At 46.5% G+C, this 25125-nt stretch overlaps 1 protein-coding gene across 7 annotated transcripts in view; it reads right to left on the reverse strand.

Moving 5' to 3' along the window:
- The window catches only part of LOC118773109 (phosphodiesterase 4D interacting protein), a 79339-nt gene that overhangs the window by 15470 nt on the left and 38744 nt on the right, over nt 1-25125 (reverse strand). For 5 of the 7 annotated variants that reach the window (XM_036521877.1, XM_036521873.1, XM_036521874.1 and 2 more), the window contains exons 1-24: nt 19577-21888; nt 16826-16963; nt 15990-16109; nt 15354-15446; nt 14697-14906; nt 14421-14579; nt 13982-14086; nt 13626-13763; nt 13021-13200; nt 12323-12517; nt 11640-11831; nt 11449-11527; nt 11249-11334; nt 11029-11145; nt 10766-10885; nt 10518-10624; nt 10108-10310; nt 5281-5393; nt 4507-4700; nt 3858-4197; nt 2751-2952; nt 2380-2496; nt 1564-1990; nt 94-329 (exon numbers count right to left, since the gene is read on the reverse strand). In XM_036521877.1, coding sequence (XP_036377770.1) covers nt 94-329; nt 1564-1990; nt 2380-2496; nt 2751-2952; nt 3858-4197; nt 4507-4700; nt 5281-5393; nt 10108-10310; nt 10518-10624; nt 10766-10885; nt 11029-11145; nt 11249-11334; nt 11449-11527; nt 11640-11831; nt 12323-12517; nt 13021-13200; nt 13626-13763; nt 13982-14086; nt 14421-14579; nt 14697-14906; nt 15354-15446; nt 15990-16109; nt 16826-16963; nt 19577-20800 — 5095 coding nt within the window. In that variant the 5' untranslated portion in view covers nt 20801-21888. Of the gene's footprint in view, nt 1-93; nt 330-1563; nt 1991-2379; nt 2497-2750; nt 2953-3857; nt 4198-4506; nt 4701-5280; nt 5394-10107; nt 10311-10517; nt 10625-10765; nt 10886-11028; nt 11146-11248; nt 11335-11448; nt 11528-11639; nt 11832-12322; nt 12518-13020; nt 13201-13625; nt 13764-13981; nt 14087-14420; nt 14580-14696; nt 14907-15353; nt 15447-15989; nt 16110-16825; nt 16964-19576; nt 21889-25125 lie in introns of those variants that run through there. The other 2 variants (XM_036521875.1, XM_036521878.1) reach the window with 2 other exon arrangements.

Here is a 25125-nt window from a genome sequence, read left to right on the forward strand (position 1 = left end):
TTTCCAACAAATATGACTGACTGTCTTCACCACAGAGTACGACATGAATAGTCGGGAGAGGGGGGCAGACAGGAAGACGGGAGGGCGACTCACGGCCGCTGATCTTGGCGTTGACCCGCTCGGCCAGGGCGCTGCTTTGCGCCAGCTGCTCGCGGAAGCTCTGGCCGGTGTAGTAGTCCACGTCGTTGGTGCGCAGCAGCTCCTCGAAAGCCTTGGTGGTGTCGCCCAGGTGCTGCGTCAGGATGTGGCACACGCCCCGCCCCTCGCGCATTCTCTGCCGCAGGTGCGACAGCTCCCGCGCCTGCGCCTGGATCAGGGAGTTGAACTTCCTGAAGGAGGAACGAGAAAGGAAGAACGGGTGGGTTTAGCAAGGGGCTCCCACACCACATAGCAATTTATGTACAAATACGCAGCAGTGTGGCATAGTGGTAAGCAGTAGGGCTCATAACCGAGAGGTTGCTGGTTTGATTCCCTGGTAGGGCACCGCTGTTGTACCCTTGGGCAAGGTAGTTATCCCACAATTGCCTCAGAAAATACCCAGCTGGCTAACTGCATAAAATTGTAACCCAATGTATGTAAATTGCTCTGGATTAGAGTGTCTGCTAAATGACAATAATGTAATGAATGTAATGTAAGATACTGTACTGTTTAAATGCCTGAACCTCACTTGGATAATAAAGGACCTACTTAAAGGCATTAGTAAGGAACAGTGCACTGGATCTGAAGGCTGAGGTTTTACATCTTGGATGTTTATTTGTTCTTACCATTATCTAAAAGCTTAATGTGAGCAGACATTTCAAGTCTCACGCATTGAGACTATGCCACACTCCGGGGTGGCAATAAAGATGCAACACTCAATACACCTTCCCCGCTGCTCAATCTCATGCATTACTGATATCTCCGGATATGTTCTATTCAGAGCGAGCGTGCCGTCCAGGATGTTTATAACCACGCGGCAGATGGCGGGATGAGACCACCTGGAGACCTGCCCTTCTGCTCTGGCGGCCTTCCCGTCCCTGCCCGCTCGGTGCCACAAGGGATGCCCGCGTGTCAGCGGCGCCCCTGCCAGCGGATTCTCCACATCGCCGGGCTCCCTTGCGCTGACACTTCTCCGCCCTCGGGGGGCCGGCAATCTGGGCCAGTGAGCTTCAGAATGGGAAGAGCTTCCCTGTGGCTCACGACCTCACTGTGGCCCTGTGCGTTTCCCATAGAAGGACAAAGCTCATGCTACCTCATGGTAGCTCTGCAGCTCACTGCTCACTGTTCACTGTGAGAGCGGCGGTGGGTGTGGTGGAAAGCGGCGGTAGTGTAGCATAGCGGTTAAGGAGCAGGCCTCGTAACCGAAAGTTTGCTGGTTTGATTCCAAACTGGGGCACTGCTGCTGTATCCTTGGGCAAGGTACTTAGCCCTCAATTACCTCAGTAAATATCCAGCTATATACATGGATAACATGTAAAAACCTGTAATTGACGTAATTGGCTCTGGATAAGAGCATCTATTAAATGCCAATAATGTAATGTAATGTAATGTAATGTGGACCTGCACTGAAGGTGTGGCACCCACCCTGGCCAGGTGGCAGACCTGGTGTCCTCGGCTCCCGCCTTGCCGTCCAGCTTGGAGTTTTTCAGCTGGTCCTCCAGGGACGCCACGCGGGACACCAGCTCCCGCAGCTCCTGGCTGCGCCCGGGCTCCGGGGGGCCCAGCCCGTCCGACTGCCAGCCCTCGTCCTCCTCCGGGCCGCTGAGGGCGGGCGAGGCCTGGAAGGCCCAGTTGAGCTTGCGGGGCCGCTCCAGGCTGGAGGAGGAGAGGGAGCGCACCTGGCCCTGCAGGTTGCGGATCACCACCTGCGAGCGCGACAGCTGGGCGCGCAGGTCCTCCACAAGCTGCTGCAGGGACGCCACGTCCCCGCCCTTCCCAGAATTCCCTGCCCACCACTCTGACCCGCAGTCCCGCCTGGACAGGGACGTGCACATCTCGAGATCATCAAACTCTGAACGGAGAAACAGGGACAATGGAACTTTAGGGTTAGGGTTAGGAAAGGACACATCTTACACATACCTCTCATCTTACATACAGTATCCCAAATGCTACTCCATTACCTTTCATTCCCAGTGCACGAAACCCAATGTCATCATTTCATTGATCGGATGAAATACATTTATTACTTATTATTTCATGTGACAACAAAAATACCAGTTAAAGTAAAAAAAAAGAATCGCTCCTGTCTTCAGACACACAATTTGTTGTGCTTTTGGCGTCCTCTAGTGGCCATTTAAAGACAGGAGTTTTCAGTTTTTCCTATCTACACTGTCCAGATAGAAAGCAATTTGCCTAACCCATTTAAATGGTACAGTGATACAGAGGTGTGTAATGTCCAACCTGGGCTGCTGGTGTCGTCCCTCTCAGCCTCGTTCTCACTGCGGCCACAGGTCTCATACCCCAGGTCCTGCAGGTCCACCTGAACTTGCTTACTGTCCTGCTGCACGGATGTCTCCGCTACGAGGCAACACATACACACACAGAACATCATCAGACATGCCTCTGCACCCTTTACAGGGCTGGAGTGTGTGTTGTGTATGTAAATGTATGTGTATACGAGAGTGTGCATGTGTAAGAGAGAGTCAGAGCATGTGAGTGTGTATGTGTGTGTCTGTGTGTGAGTGAGAGAGAAAGAGTGTGTGTGTGTGTGTGTGCGCGTGCGTGTGTGTGTGTGTGTGTGTGTGTGTGTGTGTGTGTGTCTGAGTACTCACTGAGCAGCTCTCTGTAGTCCTTTAGCTGCTCCGCCTGGGCCTGCACTGTGGCCTCTGACACCATCAGCCTCTCCTGGAGGTCACGGCTCTCCTGCCGACTCAGCGCCAGGTCTGACCGCAGCTGCAGAGTCTTCTCCCTTAGCCCCGCCTCCACATACTGCCAGACCCTGGCCTCAGCCTCACTTTCGCCCAAGTCTGCCTCCTGGATAACATAACGATATGAACTTCAGAGGGGTTCGTACACACTAAAAATGTAAACACACTTCCACTAAACACAGCGTTCACATCCACAAAAATCTACATTTACATTTAATCATTTGGCAGACGCTTCATCGAAAGCGACTTCCAAGTGAGGCAGAGTACAACACAAGCAAAAAGCCACATAAGGATTCAACTATATTAGAAGCACAGCATGACCCAGTTTCAATAGTTGGCCAGACAAGGTACAAGTTAGCTGGTAGAGATAAAAGTACATGAAACCATAGATTGAAATTTTTATATGGAGAACAAAGTTGAAATAAAAAATAAAACATATCTGTTAAGATATTTGTGGTAGAAGAGTTCCCTATGTCTTCCCCAGAAGCACTTAACTTAGAAAAGTCTTTCTTTGCTACTCTTTCTGTCCTAAAACTCGACCCCCAGCTACCATGACCATGACTGCTTACATAAACAGCAGCTGGCTCCTAAAGACTGAGGCTAGCCCCTCACAGAGAGGGAGGAAAGGGGGACAGAGAGGGGAGAGCAAGACCTTGATGCATTTTAAAGTGACCTAAAGCAGGAAATATCCCAAGGGAAAATTCGCATTTAGTAAACAAAGTAGGCTGAACTGCAGAGTAATGCCCAGAGTAAATCCTCTGAACTACACAGGCTGGTTTTAGCGTCTGTAAATACCACCCATTTTAATTTCTTAATAAGACGAGTTGACTATATTAAAACAGCCTCATTTGAACTCAAAAGAACCTACAACGAAAACCATGCTCTTCCTGATGCTGAAGGTTTTTCACAAGGACAACAAAGCAGTTCACTACACACAGCATCTGAGTTCGGCTGAGATGATGAGTTTCACCTCAGAAGGAGGGCCCAGAATGGTAACCTCTGTGTGCGTACCTGTGTGCAGGTGCTGAGGGTGTGCTGGGAGAGCAGAGCGCCCAGGTCCAGAGAGTGGGGTCGGGTGCACCTCCTCTTGCCCTGGCCCTCTCGCAGCTGCACACGGGGGGCGCAGCGTTTGCCCTGCGCCAGGCCGAGCTCCTCGCCAGACTCCGCCAGAACCGCCGCGAACCTGCCATCTTCCTCCTCCTCTTCTTCCTCCTCAGGGATGTTGCTCCCCTGCTGGTGACCCTCCTTGCTCAGCCTGCCCGTCTCGCCCTTCTCCCGCCTTGTCGACGTCACCTGACCCTCCTGCTCGTTCAGCTCGTCGTTCTCCATCCGCAGGCTGAGCAGCGCGGTCCTGCACCATCCAAAACATAAGAACCCAACAGCTCCTCTACTGGACAAAATCAGGAACTACAACGTCAATATATATTGTGAAACCAACAATATTAAAGAACTCCAAAGTGCAAACAGTGTTCACAAAGACGTCAGAAAATTCATCGGAAATGAAGTGGTGGATTATATTCCCTCCCTCTATATCTGCGTCCAAAGACGACAGTGGTCAGTAATTCAGACAAGGTTTTTATGCATGTGTATATGTCTCCAAGCCCTCAGAGGATTGAGGTGTCGGCTAATCTGAAGCTAACAAAGCCTTACTGAACTGTACCTCATCTGAGAGAGGGAGGTGTAACCAGCCTTCTCCAGCTGGGCCTTTAGCTCCCTCAGTTCCCGCTCCACCACCCTCTTCTGCTCCAGCAGCTGCTGCACCTTCACCAGGCCCTGAGCATCCACTGTTGCATCCTGGGATAGCATCCTGCTCATAAGTCCTCCATCTTCCTTGTCACAGGTGATCCCAGCATTCTTGTTCAAAGGGGGAACAGCAGTCTAAGCATGCGTCTCAATGAGCAAAGGGTGGGTATACTGTGATTATTATTATATCTATAATCAAATATATGTATGTATTAATGGCTGTACTGTACCGTATTAAGCCCTCTTACACAGCACTATTCATACATAAACCTGTATCAAAAGGTGCTTTGCAGATAAAACACCAAAATAAAACAGGAATAAAAAGTAAAAGTAAAATAAAAGTGATACTATAATAAAAGATGTGAAAAAATACAAACTTATATATGAATCATTTAAAAGAAATGTTAAAAAGATATGTCTTTAACTGTTTTAATGTCTCCAGTAACCCTCTAAGGGGCTAGAGGAAGTACCACAATTTAGGGGCATAAAAACTAAAGGCTGATTCCCCAATCTTTTTTGAAGTTTTGGGAACCATCAGGCAGTTAGCATGTACAGGCCTAAGTACAAGAGGGGTTTAATAAAACATTTTACTTCAGTAAGATAATCTGGCACTAAGCCATTAAATTAATAAAAGCAATTGTCATCATCAGAATTTTTTTTATCAAGTGTGAATGTGAGTAGAATGTAGTACCTGTGAGGTGGCCAGGGTTCGAGCTGTCAGTTTAGAGTTTTCTTCTTCCTCAATGCTGTCTGTGTATTCACTGCTGCCATCATCATCGTCATCTTCCTCCTCCGTGCTGAGCCCTGAGGAGAGAACACAGATTGGTCAGAACAAGCACACAAGCACAGCACAAACACACATTGCCTCTCCGCATCACTCTTGCCCGAGCCGTGAGAGAAATAAAATCAAGTCTTCATCGGACGGATGTGCACAGTGCTCATTAGCATGCATCATTAGAGAAAGATGTAAACAGAAAACACCCTCACAGGCCAGTTAGTTTTCACCAAATTATGCAAAGCCAACACTACTTTTTTTCTGTGTTGGGTTACCGCTCAACACATAATTAAAATGGGCGCACAAAGCCAGCTTTCATTTCTCTCTCTCTCCCTCTACCTCAGAAGAATTCTGCAAGCATTCAAAAACCAAAATAACCCCGACTCTCAGCAACGGGCAGAGCCTTCATACTGCTGTTCCTCAGTGACCAGCTCCAAGCAACACAGGAAGTGAGTGTCATAACATAGACCTAGAGATTTCCTGCAGGGAACTGTGCCGAACAGAGACGCTCCGGCAGCAGGGATGGCCAGGAATTTAGTTTACACAACTTCCATGAACAGTGAATTTTCATGGATGGGAGATTTAACAGGGTATTTCATCAGCTGAAGCACCAACAAAGAATGTTGCACTGTCCCTTAAATCGTAATCTTTGGCCAGTCTCCACACTGATGCAAAAAAAATCTCCCATTAGTTATGAATAAAAGCGCAATGGATACAAATGGATTGGATTGACCCTGCCTTGCACAACACTTTATGAATCATATTGAGTCCAGGCTGATAAGAGCAGTGATTAACAAAAACAATCTTAGAAGGGTATTGCCCTGAAATGCTGTGATTTAATTCAAGTGGAATTACATCTGAACATATCTGTGTCTGAAATAATGGATATTTTGCAAAGCTTTATACTTTATTTGACAGCAGAACACTAGGCCAGCAACGCAGGCCATCAGATCCTCTTTAATCAGCACAAAGGGTACTCGTTTTTGATTGGTCAGTACCCCAAGGGCTTTGTGAAGAGGTAATTGGCTTGATGAAATACATTAATGGAATTATGGGAGACTGTGGTGTGAGTGGAGTGCTTCTGCAGGCCAAAAGACCTTTCCGCTTTATGCTGCTTCCACAGCTAAAGGCAAGATACATCTGAGACTGTACATGCCAGATTTCATTATTACTCCACCAAGCAGCTTTTAAGCTGGGTAGATACAGTGAGCACACATATCTAAATCAATGGGTATAATCACAGAATGTGATAAAGGATGGAAGCATGTGTCTGTCCTCTGTGCCACTTTCCCATACGCAGCAATGAGGTTTTAAAGTAGAAGCACTCCCGGGAATTGACTATCAATGGCTTTTAACTAGGGAGTGCAACTTTTATGAGACTATTACTGGGAATTGTGATGCTCCTGAAGAAGTATGAAGGATGTATTACTTGTAACCAGCGCGGCTGTGCTTACAGGACTATCCTCACTACTGTGCACACAAACACATGGGCACAAATAGACAGTTATGCATGTAACGAGTGTCTCACTCTGTGTACTGTCTTACAGTCATTCATCAACAGAGTGTTGGTGGGTGGGAGCTGTGGGTTTGGGGGTTGTGCTTAAACTGAACTTTTTTGAAATGTACTGTGTCTTTGGTCATCAACCTTGCACAAATTGGTGAGGGACATAACTAGCAAGCCACTATTGGAATGCATTTCAGATGTAATCAATACTATACTACAGGATTATGTGCAGAATAATCTGAGTTTCTACAGTGCATAATGGATATACACCCCTGAATTTTTTTTTGGTATATTTATAGGTGGGGCAGGGGTCATTAAAATGTTTCCCGAAAGCAATCACACTATGAGGGGATGAGAAAATTGGTAATGGGGACAGAGATGGGAGTGATAAACCAAATCAACCGTAACACAAACTCACAGAATCACAGGAGGCATATTTATTGAGCTGTTTCACAACAACTGGTAGAGGCCATGACCGAGAAATTCAGACATCAAGTACAGATGCAGTATTACAGTGTTTGCAACAAACAGCAGTACTACAGCAATCCCCAACATAGGGAAGGCCGAGTCCTTATTTGGGTGCCTTGGGTGTGAACAATTCAAACACTTGGTCTTTCAAAGCACAAATTCCCTTCTCTTTTGATTCACCAAAGAGTAGATGTATTATAAAATGTAATTAACTGATATTAAGTGGATTGTGATAAATTTGATTCATAGCAGGTTAAACTTTGAGCAACCAAGTGTTTGAAAGGCATTTTCATTTAATGATATTTAACAAGAATTTGATGCTTCCTACAACACAGCACATACACTGAACTACCAACATGCATGGATGCCTTTTTGCCTTAAATACAAAGCTATGCTCCCTTTGTTTCCTTTTGATGTTATAGTTCCACACACTGTTCAATGTATATGGAGTGTCATTAATTCCCAAATGAAATACTATATCACTACTTGCAAAGAGCAAACTATGTTCTAGAATGGAACTCTGGAATGAGTTGGAGACAGTGTGGCGGAATGTAGGCAACCTGGCATAGGGTGTGAAACTTCTCTGTCACCAGAAGGGGGCAGTAGAGGAAAACAGGGGTGGGGGGGAGGTTACATACCTGTGAGCACTCACGTTTGTTGATGATGTGTGACACTCGAGATCCGTAGACACAATACTTACTGTCATCCAGCAATAAGGCAATGGAGTGAGGTCTAAATGCAGCTGCTTAGAGCCTTTTAAAACATATTTTCATTTGTTATGCTAAACCGAGCTTCATAAAAACTGAGCCACAGACCATTATAGATATCAATGTTGCTTGGAGTGCACACTGGTTAAAACAAGCCTTTGGAATTCCATATCCCTTAGGGTTGGGTGAATTTACCGCCATGCTGAATTCCTGTAACCGTTTATCTTTTCTGAGAGTCGGAATTATTTAAAAATGTGGTGACATATATAAAAATACCTTCTTTTACACATTTCATTTCATGTTGTATCAAAATGCTGGCAGAAAACACTGATTAAGAAACTGTAAATGGAGATCGACACCTCACAGCAAAATAGCCATGCAAACCGGCACTCCGTGCTGCTTTGTCATGCAGAGTCTGACAGAAGTTATAGAACACATGTACAGAAGGTCACGGTGTATCTGCTGCTGTTCACGTGATAAAATTAATCTCATCCATGCAGACCTCATTCTTACTGATTCTTTCACCATTCTTTCGCTTAGTGAAACCAAATAAATATAAAGCAGTGAAAACAAAATATAAGACTGCTGAACACAATAAACTGTACTGAATGCAATAGAAATGAAAACCTTTTTTCTCTACATTAGATATCAGGTAAGAATTGTTCAAACATGAATGAAAAAGTGATGAAAAATCTGAATGATGCAAATATGGGTTTCACGTATATCCTTTTGATGTCACAGAGCTCTACATCTGGATATGGAAACGGTCAAAGACCCTCTAAAGATGACATTAAATGACAAAAAACAAAATGAGTGGGACAGGGTACAGCACAATCCAGTGGACGGAGAGGACAAACGTTCTTTTAAGACACAGGGGTTTTTACTCTAGTGTTGGAAAATAACCCAATGCAAGCTAACGATACCACACCTTACTGCTGTGAGACCTAACATGCAAAACAGTTTAAAGAATGCTCTGCAATTTCTGCACTGAGCACAAGGCAGAAAGGCCAAGTTATCACACCCCTGTCCTACTGCATGCTGGCTATGGGAGGGAAGGGAAGAAAGTCAGAGGAAAGGTCACTAAGGTCAAATGTTGCCTCTGAATATCAACGCCCACAAGTGTTTCAGTTAGTACTGGCAACAAATATTTATTTTTCGCAGCTTTTCCATGAAAATGGTCAGAATGGATATTTCATCATCAAATCTACATAAACAACATTGATTAATTATAAAACCACACTGGGAGTCACTTGGCTAGAGTTAGGCTAGAGTTCTCAAAGGATGTCAGTTATTTATCTTGCTGAGACTGAGACTATATCTAAAAGGCTGCAGTGAGTGTACTCTTGTTCTTACTCTCATGGGGTATTTCATCTCAGATGGGAGAGCAGAGAGCAAGGAAAGTCTGTGCTGAATGAATTTACACCTGTAAAACACGAATCGCTCAGGTATAGAGCACAACTTCCACTGAAGCTTCCCTTATTCTGTCAGAACAGGCCGAGGTAAAAATGGCACTCAACATCGCAATAAGAATGCTGGCAGTATTCCTTTTAGGATTCCACGTTATAACACGCCTGCTAAATATTAAAATCAAAATTGAATTAATTCTGGGAAAATGAAAAGTTAAATAACCTGGCTGTGATGCGGTCATGAGGAAGAATGTGAAATCTTTCATGTGGAAGTTCAGGAGAAATATTTAAAGTTTGAACTGTAAAGAATACATGTAAAGCTGTATTTCCCCTGTGCTTGACTGTGCAGTGGGATGAGAAAAGGACAAAGTGGAATGGTCATGAGAGTAATGCAATAGCCACACCATTTGAAGCCCACTTTGAAAATAAGACCATAACATAAATATAAAGCACAATACAAACATGGCAAAAAACTGCACTGAATTTCATTATGACAACAATTGGCAAAAAATGAAAAAAGATAAATAAATAAAAGAGATACTTATATTGCCAATCCAGTTAGTAAAACCATCACACAGACCCACAGGTTAGAGCAGCTGTTAGTAAGGGCAGTTGCCTGCCACACTCTCTATGGCAGTGCACTATGTAGAATGAGCACCTGCGCCCCCTACAGCCCAGGAGGCCTGTTGCGGATGGAGCCTGAAACTCTGTTGTTTCCCACCTCCAAAATCAGGCTGTATCTTCGCTGCTCTTTGCGGCGCTAGGGCAGAGTCCCGGGCCTTTGTCAGGACCTCCTCCAGCTGTCCCCGCAATGCCTGAACTTTATCCAGCTCCGTCTGCAGTTTCCGAGTCTTCTCGGAGCTGGGGAGGAGGGACAGACAGAAAATGACACAAGTAACCACTGACTATCACGTTACACAACAGCTTTTAATAAACATTTTTACTGCACACAGAGCTGCATAAGTCATAAGCCTTAAACCAGGTAAATAGAAACAGTTAAGACTTTCCTCAGGAGTCACGACCATCTGGCCTTATTTTTATCCTTGGCCTTGCTGTTGAACATCTTACCTGTCTCTGCATGAGTGGATCTGAGTCAGGCTGTGATACAGCTGTTTTTCTGTTTTCACAGCATCGTTCAGCCTATAGTAGTCTGAAACCAGCTGCGCCAAAATACTCTGCAAAAACACAACATCAGATCCGTGAAAGACTGAGCAGCTTAAAAACCTGCAATGAGGATGAGGGAAAACATAAAATTCACCTTCACACAAAGATCCCTCATACAGGCACGTGCTACTCCTTTTGATTAAAGCTAGTACCTGATGGTCAGGACTGGTGGGGTCCTGCTGAATAACACTCTCTCTCAGCTCTTGTAGCTCCTGGGTCAGTCTCTCCACCAGAGACAAACCAGAGGGCTCCACCAGTTGCCTCTGGAGGTCCTGTACACACACAATGTCAGACACACACACACAAACACACACACACACAGACACACAACACACAAACCTATAAGAATATGCTGCTTATAAAGCAGAGGACAGCTGCCACAGTTGAAATCTACAGACCACAGGTGCGCTCCTACCTTGATGAGCTGCTCCTTGCTATGTCCACTTCGTGTCAGGGCCTCCAGTTCAGCGGCCTGGGTCTGCATCTCCTCCTTGTCCTTCGCCAGGGCAGAGCGCAGCGTGGAGAGTTCCATCTGCAGACACAGGCAGGGGGGAGGGCAAAGCAATGAAGCCTGAAGCTGCAAAATCCGAGCTGCAAAAATTAACCTTCAAAAGCAGATCCTTTCTACTCCTCACCTGGGCCTCCTTCTCCTTCCTCAGAAGCAGCTGCAGCTCCTCCTGCACAGTCTGGATATCCCCCTGCAAGCCACTGTCACACTGCCCTGCTCACAAGCACAGAAAGGACACCGTTCAGTAACCCTAAACCAGCCATACCTGAAGCTCCCCAGGGTAAACAGTACTAGATACAGCAAAGTAAGTAGTGATACCACACTAACCCTTTTTCACCCTGCCCACTGCTGCCTCTCCCGCCCCGGATGTAATCATTGGCTCCTCCTGGCTGTCCTTCATCAGCTCCTGTGATACGGAGGGTGCAGTACGGAGTGTGAACAGAGGACATGCAGGCATAGCAAATATAGCTCCCTACATTAGGGAGAACATGGAGATGCAGCAGACGTTTCCCCCTCACCTGGATGAAGGCCTCCTTCTGCTTCAGCTGGCTCTGGAGGCGGCTGATCTCGTGCCGCGGGTCCCAGCCCTGCTGCTCCTTCTCCCTGCGTAGCTCCCGTACCTCGCGCTCCCTGGACACCAACTGTCTGCGCAGCTCCTGCAGGCTGTCCGCCTGCTCACTGATCACCTGACCCAGCCGGCCTGCAGAGTCCTGGGACAGAGAGGGACAACCGCAGAGGTCAACCACACCACACCTCAGCTTTTTCGTTAAGGTCAATCACACAGATCAGCATCAATAAGAAAAAGGCTAAATTCCTTATACCAGTGCATTCCTTATAAATTCCTTATACCAGTCCATCTTTCCTAATTTGCTTTATTACCATCATGACTATATATGTAATATCCTGTAACATGATGCTTGTGTGAACAAAAGCTGAGATGTGTTACCTTGATGTATTGAGTTGATTACCTAAACACAGACTCCAGCCAGCTAATGAAATGTGCTTTATTAATAATGAATATGTGAAAATGGGCTATCGTTAGGTAATGAGAGGTTTACATTAATGATGGTTATGAATGTGGGACAGTTTTTGGTAATGAAATGTGTTACATTAGTGATGGCTATGTGTTAATATGGGCTGACATTTCATAATAAGGTGTGTTACATTAATGACAGCTATTTGATTATGTGGGTGGTGCTACCTTGATGTACTGGTCTCTGGTGCTGATGGTGTGCAGCAGCTGCTGGACCTCGCTCTGGTGCTCCTGGGCCTGCCTACTGCGGTCAGACAGAACCTCCTGGAACAGGCGCTCCTTCAGCTGCAGACGACCCTTCATCTCCTCCACAAGCTCACTGCCACCCACTGACACCTTACTGATCAGAGCGGCCCTCAGCTCCTGGTACACAAACACACACAAACGCAAGATCACCGCTGCCCATCGATACCTTACTGAGTGGCGTAGACCTTAGTTCCTGATACACAAACACACACACAAAAGACCACTGCCACCCACTGACACCTTACTGATCAGAGCGGCCCTCAGCTCCTGGTATAACAAACACGCACAAACACAAGATGATCGCTGCCCATTGATACCTTACTGAGTAGTGTTGACCTTAGTTCCTGATACACAAACACATACCAACCGCCCACCGACACCTTACTGAGCGAAGTGGCCATCGGGTCCTGTGACACACACGCACGCACACACATGCACGCACGCACGCACGCACACACACACCCACACACACACACACACACACACACACACACACACGCACGCACACACGCACACACGCACACACACACACACACGCACGCACGCACGCACAGACACACGCACACTACGAAGACGCATGCTCAGCAGGCCGCTGTCACCGCAGTGGTCTGGCGCCGTACCTCGGCCTCCTTGGAGCGTGCCTGCAGAGAGCCCTGCAGCTGGCTGATGAGGGCCTCTCTCTCCCTCAGGCTGCGGCCCAGCCTCTCCTCCGCCTCCTTCTTCAGCCGCTGCAGGTTCCTGCTGGCCTCCGACACCTGCTCCAGCTGCAGCTCCTTACTGCGCACCAGGCTGTCCAGGTGCTGAAATCGCACACAGCGACAGACAGGGTTAGTCTCACAGGTGGACTGCACTCATCGTGATGAACATAATAATAATAATGATAGTGATGGCTTTGTGTCAGTTTGAAAGAGCTGAGGAGACTCTATGAGTTTTGGCAAGCTGTGTATTGGAAGGAGTACTTTTGTACATTGGTTTGTATTGTAACAGTTGATGTGAGACTGTGTGCTAATTGGCTTGTACTGTGATGTTTGATTTTGGACTGTGTGTTTTTTGGTCTGTCTGGTGGTGGCTAATATGAGACTGTGTGTGAGCTGTTCTCTAAGGTCACTGTGGATGTGAGACTGCGTGTAAGCTGTTCTGTACTGTGACGGTGGATGTGAGACTGTGTGTCTGTTGGTCTGTGTTGTGATGGTCAATGTGTGACAGTGTGTTTGTTAGTCTGTACCGTGATGGTCTCCTCGTTGTTGGACAGAACGTAGCGCAGTTTCTCCAGGTCCTTCTCCTTCTCCCTGAGGGCCAGCTGCAGCCTCCGTATGTCCCCCTCCTTCTCCTCCAGACAGCGGAACTTGTCATCGATGGCACGCTGGTGGGACGGGGGACACAGATGTCACAACAAAGCCAAACCCTGGAGCATGGGCCTCACCATTCCCTACAACTGGCTTTCCGTTATCTCACAACCAACGCAATAAATTCACAGCATTTTGTGTTCTGTTGAAGGACCTCCTCTTTTCTTAACAAACCGACCATCACTGATGTCACTAGTGTGGAATGTGTGAGCTGCCAGTCAGTGTGGAGCATTACCTCCAGGGCTTTGTCTCTGTCCTTGATGCGGTTCTTCAACTTGTCCAGCAGGGTGTCTTGGGTGTGACTGGGGTCCCGCTGCTGGTCCAGGAGCTCGGAGTACTCCTGAGGAAGATGGAGAGCGTGCGCCTCAAGTTGACCGCACCTACATACATTCTATAACAGCGCTCTCATCTGAAAAAAGGAGGGCTTGTAGGGACTACAGGACAGCACTGACTCCTGTCTGGGATGAGTAATTATTTCCTCATTTGCTCAGTGAGTGTTTAGTGTTGTTATCTGGGATCAGCTTCACTTCATGTTGCTGACATGCTGCCAACGGGAAATGTTCAGGACATTACATGTGTGTAGCCTATGTGTGTGTGTGAGAGGGATGAACGTGTGTGCGTGAGAGAGAGGTCAGGGTGGGTGCATCTGTGTGTGTTGGACAGGGATGTCGGACCTGCACCAGCTGCTCTTTCTCCCGCAGGGAGAGCCTCAGCTGTTGGATGCTCTTGTCTCGTGTCTCCGCCTCTGCCTGCCTCTGCCCCTCCTTCTCCTTCAGCTGGCTCTCCTTCAGCTCCAGGGCGGAGCGAGCCTCCTGCAGCTGACCGCGGAGCTCCTGTAGGAACACGCGGACATCACTCACTGAGGCGTTCACGCGTGTTCTCCCGCTGCCGCGGGGCAGAGAGAGGAAACACGGTAACACGCGCAAACGGGATGACAGGCCTGCGCTGACCTGGTTGTGCTTCTCGGTGACCTCCCCGTGCTGCAGCGCCCCCTGCAGGTCGCCCTGGAGGCGGTCTCGGGCGCGGGCGAGGTCGGCGGCTTGGCGCTGGCTCCGCTGGTGGGCCCTCTGGCTGCCCTGCAGCTCCAGCTGGGTGGAGAAGAGGGAGCTCTGCAGAGCCAGGAGCTCCGAATGCAGCTGCGTGGGCTCCCCCTTCGACACCTACGCCAGGGCAGGGTGAAGGAGGAAAACGATGCAATGAGGGAACTTCGCTGTATCTGTGATTTAGTGACTGATGTATTGTAGTGTACCTGGCTTCCACTGCCTGGTCAGGCTGCACAAGTTAACTTGCATGGTGTTATGCTCACACTCACTGGTCTGGGAGTGTTGTTCGCCTGGTCTGATGCTGTTGCTCATTTAGTTTGAATGGATACACTTATGTTCTTTTGAGCTGTTAGTCGCTCTGGATAAAGTTGTGTAACAAATGTAATGTAATGTAATGATTAACACCCTGAGGAAAACTACACTCAGGAAACTTCACTGCATCTGCGCTCAACGCCCCGGGGACAACTGTACACCAAGGTAACTACACTGTGTCTGTGTAATTTAAGTCCTGAGGATAACGTATCCTGCCAGTATACTGCCTCCTGTGGGGGAGAGAGGCCTCACCTGCAGGGTCTGCAGCTGGTTGTGATGCGCAATCTCTTTCAATTTGCACAGCATGTCGTTCTGTCCTTCGATGACACGGTACAGCTCCTCGGCCTGAGTGTCAGACAAAACACATACAGCGCAGCTGAAGAAACAAACAACAAACACTGGAAAGGAAAGGGCAGCATATGAATGCTCCAGATTACTGCACTGTACATGGAGACACACAGCGCCATTTAGAAGCTCAATAAATGCAATAATTTCTCACTTTATGGGTTGCCTTCTCCACAATTTTTGATTTACAGCCAACATTTTTGGTTTGCATTACATGTTGGTTTAAAGAAAACACCGCAGCCATGACCCCATTTACCTGTAGCAAGCTCTCCGTGTGAAATGATGCCTAATTACATTTCACTACATTACTATCATATCCAGAGCGACTTACACAGGTTACAATTTTATCCACTTGTACAGCTAGATATTTACTGCGGCAACTGTGGGCTAAGCACCTTGCCCAAGGGTACGAAATCAGGGGCCCAGCAGGGAATCGAACTAGCACCCTTTTGGTCACGAGCCCTGCTCCTTACCACTACACCACATTGCTGGCTAATGTATAGATGTGTCAGTGAGCTCCTGGCCAGGGGCAGCGGGTCTCACCTCAGTGTCCTTGGTGCTGACCGTGTCACTCAGGCTCTGTATGGTGCGCTCCTTCTTTTGCGCAGCCTGCCTGATGCTGCGCAGCTCGGACTCCATCTCAAACAGCTTCTCCTGCAGCTTCTGATGGGTCAATCACACACAACCACAATCAGGTACAGCTACATTTTCCCCTTTTTTTCCATTTGGCAGATGCTTTTACCCAGTGACTTTGAAAGCAAATTGCAAAGTACAATCACTGGGTGCACCTGGACTAATACAAGCCACAGGTTATTCCCCACCACATTGTTTCACATTGTTCACCATGTTTTCACTGTGTCTGTCATTCTACATGAGCCTCAGCCTCAATTCACAATGCATATCACATCTTGCACAAATTACAGTACATCATATTATTACCAATTGGCAGATGCACTTGTCCAGATCAACTTACATAGATTATACTTCATTCATTTACACAGCTGGAGGCAACTGTGGGTCATTTGCCCAAGGGAACAACAGCAGTATCCCAGTGGGGAATTGAACCAGCAACCGTTTGGTTACAAGCCCTGGTCCTTACCAATACACTACACTGCTGCTCACAAATCACATTAATACAATTTCACATATTAGACAAAACAAACGAATTAGTTCAAAGTGCTTGTTGCTAACAGAGTTTAAAAGGATGTACTCCACAAATCAAAGGGCCTTTTAGCAGGCTGCCTCAACTTCTTTCTTAAGCCGCAGATGTTGCGTTTCTTATTTCAGCCTGTGCCGGTAATCTCAAAGGCGGCTCATGGACACAGCGTGACGTTCCTTAGCCGGCGTGTGCGCTGCAGGTGCCGCGGGTGACGCCATACCTTGTTGTTGGCCTCGCTCTCTTGGATCTTGGCCTGCAGGGACTGCACCTGGAGCTGGGCCTTCTGCAGCTCGCTGACACACTGGCCCGCTGCGCACTCATACTGGTTCAGCTGGGCCTGCTGCTCCTCGATCAGGTTCTGAAACACAGACACGCACACACGCAACATGCACATAAATCACTGAAACTGCTTTTGAATGCTGCGTATGTGGTACAACGCCTAACTTTCTCAGGTTTCTTTAGGGTGGACACAGGGCTTTACAATAATCCAGCACTACAAAGAATCCGTAGAACTGCCTACGCCATGGAATTATCACGTCATACACAATACAGGAGACGCGTCTTGCTTCCTGTTAGTGACACAGGAAGCAGGACAGACAATTTGCACATAATGCCCTGAGGCAGACACGATACAGAGAGGTGGGGGGAGGAAATTGCTGCATGATCAGCAGCCTATCAGGCTTTCAGGGTTTATAGATGGCCTCAGCGGGGTGTCCCGGGGTCAGTGAGCCGCAAAGATATGACAGCCGGCACACATGCCTCAGGAGGGAGAGTAAACACACTGTACACTATCACCACAAGCTCAGGCCTTTCACCCCTGAATCCCACAGCACAAGGCTGTCAAGATCTAATCCCTGTGAGTCAGGACTGCCTAAAACAAGCCATGATCCCTAACCTTGCAGCCACTGTTACACTGCAACACAGCCTGTTTAAGGAGAACCTAATTCAGGGTCTGATGGTTCCTATGCCCCAAGCGTTTTCCTCTATATGATGCAAGAGCTTTCTCTTAAACACAACACTGACTAAGTGAAAGCAGAAAGAGAGGAGGTCAGAACCATGCTCTATAAATTCCTCAGGAAGCATCTCTTCCCAGAGCACTGAGCTACTTGTTTCCTTGTTTTTCATGTTTGCAGCTCCACACTGTTTTTTACCGGCATATATGTCCAATGTCAGATGATTACATCAATGTTTCCTTTGACAGAAATATTCAGTATCTCCCTACAAAGGCCCCTCTGTTGCAGAATGATGTAAGACAAGCTAAGTAGTGTAAACATCCCAGAGACATTCTATGTACAAATCAGTGTCTACGGTACATCAGCCAGTGTTTCTGTATTCTACAGATGCATACGGGGGCCATAACAGGGCTGAAAGGACTGTGTTTACACTGCACGTGGTTACTGCCTCCAGTCCGTTATGAAAACAGCGCATCTGTGACACTGCGGCTGCTAGCAGGGCACAAACCTATTCTGGAGGACATGGAGTATCTGCGGCACTTAAGGGTTCTTAAATCAGGAATTAAAATCATGAAAAAACCCTAAATTTAGGGAGGGAGGATTGGCTCAGACAGGCTAAAAGGAATGCTGTCTCATCAATTTTTTTCTTTTTTTTAGGTTAGCACCCCCCCTCCTCCATTCACTAATAAGGTCACATCTGAAAAAAATAATTTTGAAATCAACCTGGAAATCATTAACTTGCTTATATATGTGTGTTTCAAAGCATTCCCCACCAATTATTCACACATGGATGTTATAATCTCTTGCCCCAGTTCCAGATTTTCCAGTTTTCATCTGAAAAGGTACACCTAATAGCATGGCACTTCAGTGTGAAACAGGTGGTTTGTAAGAGCTGAACTAGTATTTCAGAGCTGGAAACACTGGTCTCATGCTGAACTGTTAACATGCTCACTACCACAGGTGCTAGATTCTGGCAATTGATTAAAAGGAACCATTCTGTTAAAATACCACAGATGGAAATGAAGTTATGTATACATGTCTCATTCATAGAAAAAACTAAATGCTGCTGGTTGGCTGCTGTATGAATGCACTACCAGTATTACTAAACAGAATCAGTGACACAACAGTGCAATATAAAGGCAACTTTCAAATTTAACTGATTAAATTGATAAACAGTAGTCAGATATAAGTCAGTCTACATCGAATCAACATCAATCCCAATATTGGATTAACCGGTGTATTCTGATTAATGGTTGTAACATGTGAGGATACAATTGATATTATAAGGATGCTGGGGTCTTTAAAAACAAACTGTATGAAACAAGGAAGTTAGGGGCCTTTTCAAACATTAAATGAGGCCCAGAAAAACATTTAACCTTTCACAGGCCTGAATGATTCTACATTTAAAAGGGGTCCTGTATCATAGCACCCAGTATTTATATACAAAACAAAAGAAGCTGGGAAAAAAGATTTATTTCAGAGAGGATGGGAGAAAGGATGTGACCAGAACTATGGTGTTATTCATAACAACTGTTACCACGACAATAGTAGTGTTACTATGATAATCTTGAGAGGGCAACATCCTCCAGAGAGGGTAAACATGGAACTCACTGTGAAGAACACTGAGAACTAATATCTTATCAGTAGGTTAGACTGGCACAGGAAATAGATTATTCCCTGCCCTTAAAATGCTGCATTGTCTTCACCACCTCCTACCAATATAGTAGGTTTAGATATATTTGTATATTAACGCGTGTTCTAAATTTATGTATACACTATAAATAGATAATCAGCTTAAAATACTTTACAGCTATGATGTATCTTTAGACCATTTAAGCATCTTTCTTGCCAAAGTGGATGCGAAACTGAAACCGACAAAAGAAATGACGTAAACTTCCCGCTTGTCTAAAATAAGCCTCCACTGCTTTTCTCCTGTCTCAGCTATTCTCCTTAAGCCTCCTAGTCCTGTGGAGATGGGGAGGGGTGAGCTGCTCGAATGGCTGGAGCTCATCAGATACCTTCTGGAAGCGAAAGGGCCTGTACTCCACATAGACATCCTGCCACATCTCCTCCAGCTCAGCCAGCTCCAGCTGCACGTTGGGCTGGGGCTGGGGCGGCACCAGCTCCGGGTAGCAGGTGGATGACTCGCACCCCCTGCCGTAAGGGGCCCTGAGGCTCAGGTCCGAGAAGGCCGTCCTGCTGCTGTTGCTCCCGGGGGAGACGGGTTTGACGCGGACGGGGAGCCTGCTGCCGCGCGGGCTGGGCACGGGCCTGTACTCGCAGCTCTTCACCAGGCTGAGGGCCAGCTCCAGCTTCCCCTGCAGGCAGGTCTGCTCCTCCGACAGGGACTCCGACCGCTGGTCCTCCCTCGCGTCTCTGTCCTCCTCCTCCTCCTCCTCTTTCACGGCGGGCTGCCCGACATCGCCGCCGGCGTCCAGGGACTCCACGGACGAGCCGGCGCTCATCCTCTCCAGATCGGCGTCCACCAGGGTCCTGTCGCTCTCGGATGTGGCAGGAAGGGACTCGGGTACGAGTGTGGCGGCGGCAGAGGGCTCCTCGCTGCAGGCGCTGCCCAGCACGCTGGCGGAGTACCTGGTGGACGGCCCGCAGGAGGTGCTCCTGGCCAGCTTCCGGGGCACCCTGCAGACAGCCTCATAGTCTGAGTCGGCCACACGCAGCGCGGCGCACCCCCGGCACCTCCGGGAGCGCTGTGTGGAGAACTCGGATGCATGGCAGTGGTGGTGCTGCTGCTGCGACTCCACCACCTGGTCCTCGTGCTCGGCCCAGGACTCGTACACCGAGTAGGCGAAGTCCTCTTGGAGCAGGGCGTTGTACTTGACGTCGTGCAGGCCGGAGATGTCCACCGTGCACTCCCTGGCCTTGCCGTCAGCTCCGGCCCCGCCCCCCGGTCCCGGCTCCTCGGCGTTGGCTTTGCGGTACAGGCCGCCGATGCACTGCCTGAGCCGGTCCTTCTCCAGCAGCAGCTTCTGCAGCCGCTCGATGGAGAGCGCCTCCACGCGTGCGATGACGGTGTCGAAGCGGTACATGCGCTCCAGCATGAAGGCGCACTTGCTGCAGGCGAACTCGCCCTTGCCGTCGCGGGTCAGCTCCCGGCCCAGCGCGTGGGACAGCAGCACCTGCAGGTTGAGCTTGGAGGCCGGGTGGAAGATCCAGCGCCGCTGGTTCCCGCACAGCTCTCGGGCGCAGATCCTGCACACTTCCTTCATCTTCGCGTCTAACATCAGGGTTGACCCGCTCAGCTTCAGTCAAAGATGGATTCCCACCCAAGGTAGGCTTTCCAAGGAATGTGCAATAAGATAAAGTGTCTGGTCCACAGGTTACGGTTTCTAAAAATATATTATTTTTAAGGTACCGAGAGAAAGTCTTTACACTGATTTTTATAATTTAATATATCAACTTAATTCATAAAATTAACTATGTCATTGCCTATGTCCCTTCCATGTGCAATTTCTTCCTCTATTTTTTTCAGTGCAAGATGCATGGCAATCAAGATTTACCAGCAATTAAAAAAATAAATACATAAATAAAACCAAAAATAATTAACTAGATAATATATAGCATATTACAACACAACGTAAACGTTTAAATGAGCAGCAGCGTTACTATATTCCCGCAGGAAAAAAAAAAAATCATCGCTGCACCCTGCGGATGGGGATACGCCAGCAACCAGCACGGGCCAAGCAACGCATCTTTACAACCTTGTACATAGCTACAGATTGTAATAATACAGACAGTCCAAAGGCGTTGAATTAAAAAAATATCGTAGAGGCAAGTTTAAACACAGCAGCGCTCTGTTTTCAAAAATGAAGCAAAACGTTCACATGGATGATAAATGTGTTCTTGTCCGAGAGCAGCTCTAGCGTGGTTACGCTGCCTTTGCGTTTCCATTCTTCCATGGAAACCCTGATGCAATAATGTAAGAATGAAGTCATTCGTATAATCTAGGTTTCCTGGGCAGACAGAAATATCAGCTGTTGTTTCACCCGCATCGTATCATCCGGCTATTTCCCAATGCGCGAAATTTATGTCGCTGTCTTTATCACTCCCGCAGCCGCTGTCATGTGAAGATCGCCTGGTAAGGTTTGCAAAATCATCACAGATAATCCTTAAATTCGACGCGAAAACCAACACCCGAAGTCCGTTCCCTTTCAACCGCAGTTTTGCTGAAAGTATATCCCTATCTACAAAGAACTGCAGTCCCGTTACACAGAGGCTTCATGATTTCTTTTTACCACCGGAGATAAGCAGGGAGGCTGGCAGCCGAGCGTTCGGACAGAGAAATCCATTGAGCAGACGGCAATGATGTGGCACGGCGAGAGCGAAAGCGCCGCAACTGCGGACTGTACCATTGTGACAATAGGGGTGTTTTCTTTTTTCGTTTCCAAACCGAACAATTTAAAGAGCAAATACATTTGCAAACAGAAAATACATATACGCATGATTTCTGATTGACTACCGATACTTGAAACATTGAACGCATAAAAACTTTGATGCAGACCCTATATTTTTTGCAATCGGTTCTTACCACTCCGCTGAGATCAGCGGGAAGGTGAAACTGTATGCTTCCCTTTTTAAAACAGTACTGTGGGGTGTGATGTAGGGTTTTCCATGCAGTTATCTTAGTGTTCAGTTGATTTGTTTTGTTGTTTTTTGTTGTTGCAAATCTCAGAAAATCGCTGACAGTGAAAAACAATCATTCGTTTTACAGGTAACATACACGGTGTACATTATGTAACCACTGTGTGAACTACAACGGAAACAAGGCACCATTTATGATGCTTAAATTGATTATCTGACAACGATGTCTTTTATTTTTTTTATTTTATTTTACTGAATTAAGTATTGTCTAAGATTCTTTTCTTTTTTGCAACAAGTAGCAGCTGCTGAAAGTAATGGAGACTCGCATCATATTTTGCATGAGCTTCCACCACACATTTCCAAAACAGAAAATAATCTTACAGCCAAATAACTTCCTTATAGAGACATAGTTCCGCTTGCAAATCAAATGAAGTGATTGCACGCACGCACGCACAGGCACAGACACACAGACATACAGACGCACACACACACACATTAAGAAACACTGCATTCCTAAAATAACGTCTCCATTGTGAGTTGTCAATCTGAACGGATGGAGGTGAGACCAGCAGAACAAGCTGAATGACTTGATTTTACCCTTCATCTTTTAAGGAAATGTTACTGTATCATAATTCCAATGGGCCAATTAAATATAAGCACATTACTCTAGCAGCAGTACTTGAGTGAAAACAGTAAACCAAGGAAACAGGAATAGGACATGAGTGTGTGAATGGCTTTCTCCTTGCACTTCAAAAATGTGGACATTATCACAAAGATTTTTTAGAGTTGAAGATATACTATCCCATGGCATTGTGTATACTATTCTGGCATTGTGAATATTGTTTGAAATTTAAATTTGAAAATTTAAATGTTCACAATGCCAGAACACTTAAATGGCAGCCATTACTAAAATATACCGTAAAGTTATTTAATCATGCCAATCCAGTGTGTTGTGTGGTGAATAGAGACAGTCTTGTCTTGGGGCTAACACTTCCCAGCAGTGCTCAGGCTTTCAAGATCACAGACCAATGGGTGAGGGGATGGGGGGAGCCATCTCTGAGAGTCACATGGTATGCGCTGAGATACAAGCAAAGCCCCCCTTCACAAAGGATCGGCTCAGCAGAGGCAAATTGCTGTGACTACAAAGACAAGCACGTGAATAGGAGAGATGTGAGTCTCAGGGACAACACGGTGGGACGACGTGGGAAGGGCCGTGAATTAAAAAAGAATAGAAACAACCAAAACAAAAGAGAAAGCACATCCACTTAAAAAAAGGCACCGCCATTTTACCTTGGCTGCTTTGTCTGTTGACAATTGCTGCTGGTGTTAATCACGCATGGGGCACAGATGGACGTGCATTTGCACAGGGTGACTGTTCACTGCTCAAGCAGATCACTACAGGAGCACAAGACATTCTGATGCGCTCACAATACTCTGCTAACCCTGCTACGTTTCTGTTAAAAACAATATTGTGCAAGATGACTCTGGCTGTAAATCTGTGACCCTGTAAGGATTAATTAAACACTAGGTAATGATATACTGCCGAAGGTACCTACACAAACACGCATTGTCCAGAAGGTCCCTGTTATGTACGGTGCCAAAGCATCCATTGTCCCCACAGGCTAGCCCTGCCCCTGAATTCACACAAGAATCTTGCCCTGTAAGTGGTTCCACCTCACATCGCCAATGACTGTTTGTTTATGTTGGTTAAGAGCGTTGAGTTTTCATTGCTTTTTCTGCGATGTGGATGATTTATAAAAACGTCTGTGTGTTTAGGGCCAAATCTTTCACCAAGGCTCCTAGTATTGGCCATGAGAAAGAGGATGCTAGTCCGGCTTTCAACAATAAAGAGAACTGTAATTAAAAATCTATTTATTCTAATCAGCAATATTTACCAAACATTGCACTATGATTAAAGCACTACTTATTTCTGCTAAGGGGTGATGGAAATAGCACACTGACAAACACTGTGGACTGATGACTGAATAGATTCTTTCTTCGCCTTTGTGCTCTAAATGTACTAAGTAAAATATACAACAAATTGCTGTATTGAAATGTTTATATTCTTTCTAATCTAACTGGCTGTATTTAGCCCTGTCACTTTGCACCCTTACCAAAAACAAAGTTAAACAAATTGACATACCAACAGTAATAGGTTAAGTTTCGGGGCTTTCCTAATAGCCAATGGGTATATATCACAGTATCACATTAATACTGTGAAGTGCATGACATCTTCAGTACCACACAGAGTCACTGTTGTTAGCGCAACCTATGTGACTCACAGCTGAGCTGAGCTGTCAACCGGTGGATTAATTTTTTAAGAACCTACAAGAAATGATTAACGGGAAATGGCATCACGGGACCCCATTACACCTCTGCACTGAGTGTATTAGTATTAGTGTGCTATTAGCTCCATCAGGTTGGGTGACTCATTTTCTGTAGGGGAATTCTCCAAAGCATGGTGAACACAAACAGGAAAAACTCGCAGTCCTAGGCAACAGTGGAGGGTTATGCACCATAAAGCACTGATGTGTTACAGATTATTAGTATACTATATTTAACCTTTACAGAACCAAGCAGTTAAATTAGGCTTCAGCTGCATGTTACACATAAAGGTTGACTCTTGACTGAAAGCCACATGAAAAAAGTTCTATAGTTTTTTAACTAGTGGCAATTTTGTAAACAAAACCAAAGGTGGCAGCTACACTATGTGACATAATGTCACCTTTATCAATTGGAGTTCCTAATTGAATGTTCAATATATTTAATATGATGCACATGGCTGAACTGGCCTGGCTTTTATTGCCATTTTCAGAAACCCAAAATCAGATTACAATATACAGCACCCATTTCAGAACAAATTATAATCTCAAAAGTAACAAAGGAGAATAATTTAGTTATAAAGGTACCAATAATAGAAATGATAAGGTAGTAATAGCTACCATTTTATTAAAATATATATATTTAG

This window comes from Megalops cyprinoides, chromosome 2, assembly GCF_013368585.1.
Source record: "Megalops cyprinoides isolate fMegCyp1 chromosome 2, fMegCyp1.pri, whole genome shotgun sequence".
NCBI classification, from domain to species: domain Eukaryota; kingdom Metazoa; phylum Chordata; class Actinopteri; order Elopiformes; family Megalopidae; genus Megalops; species Megalops cyprinoides.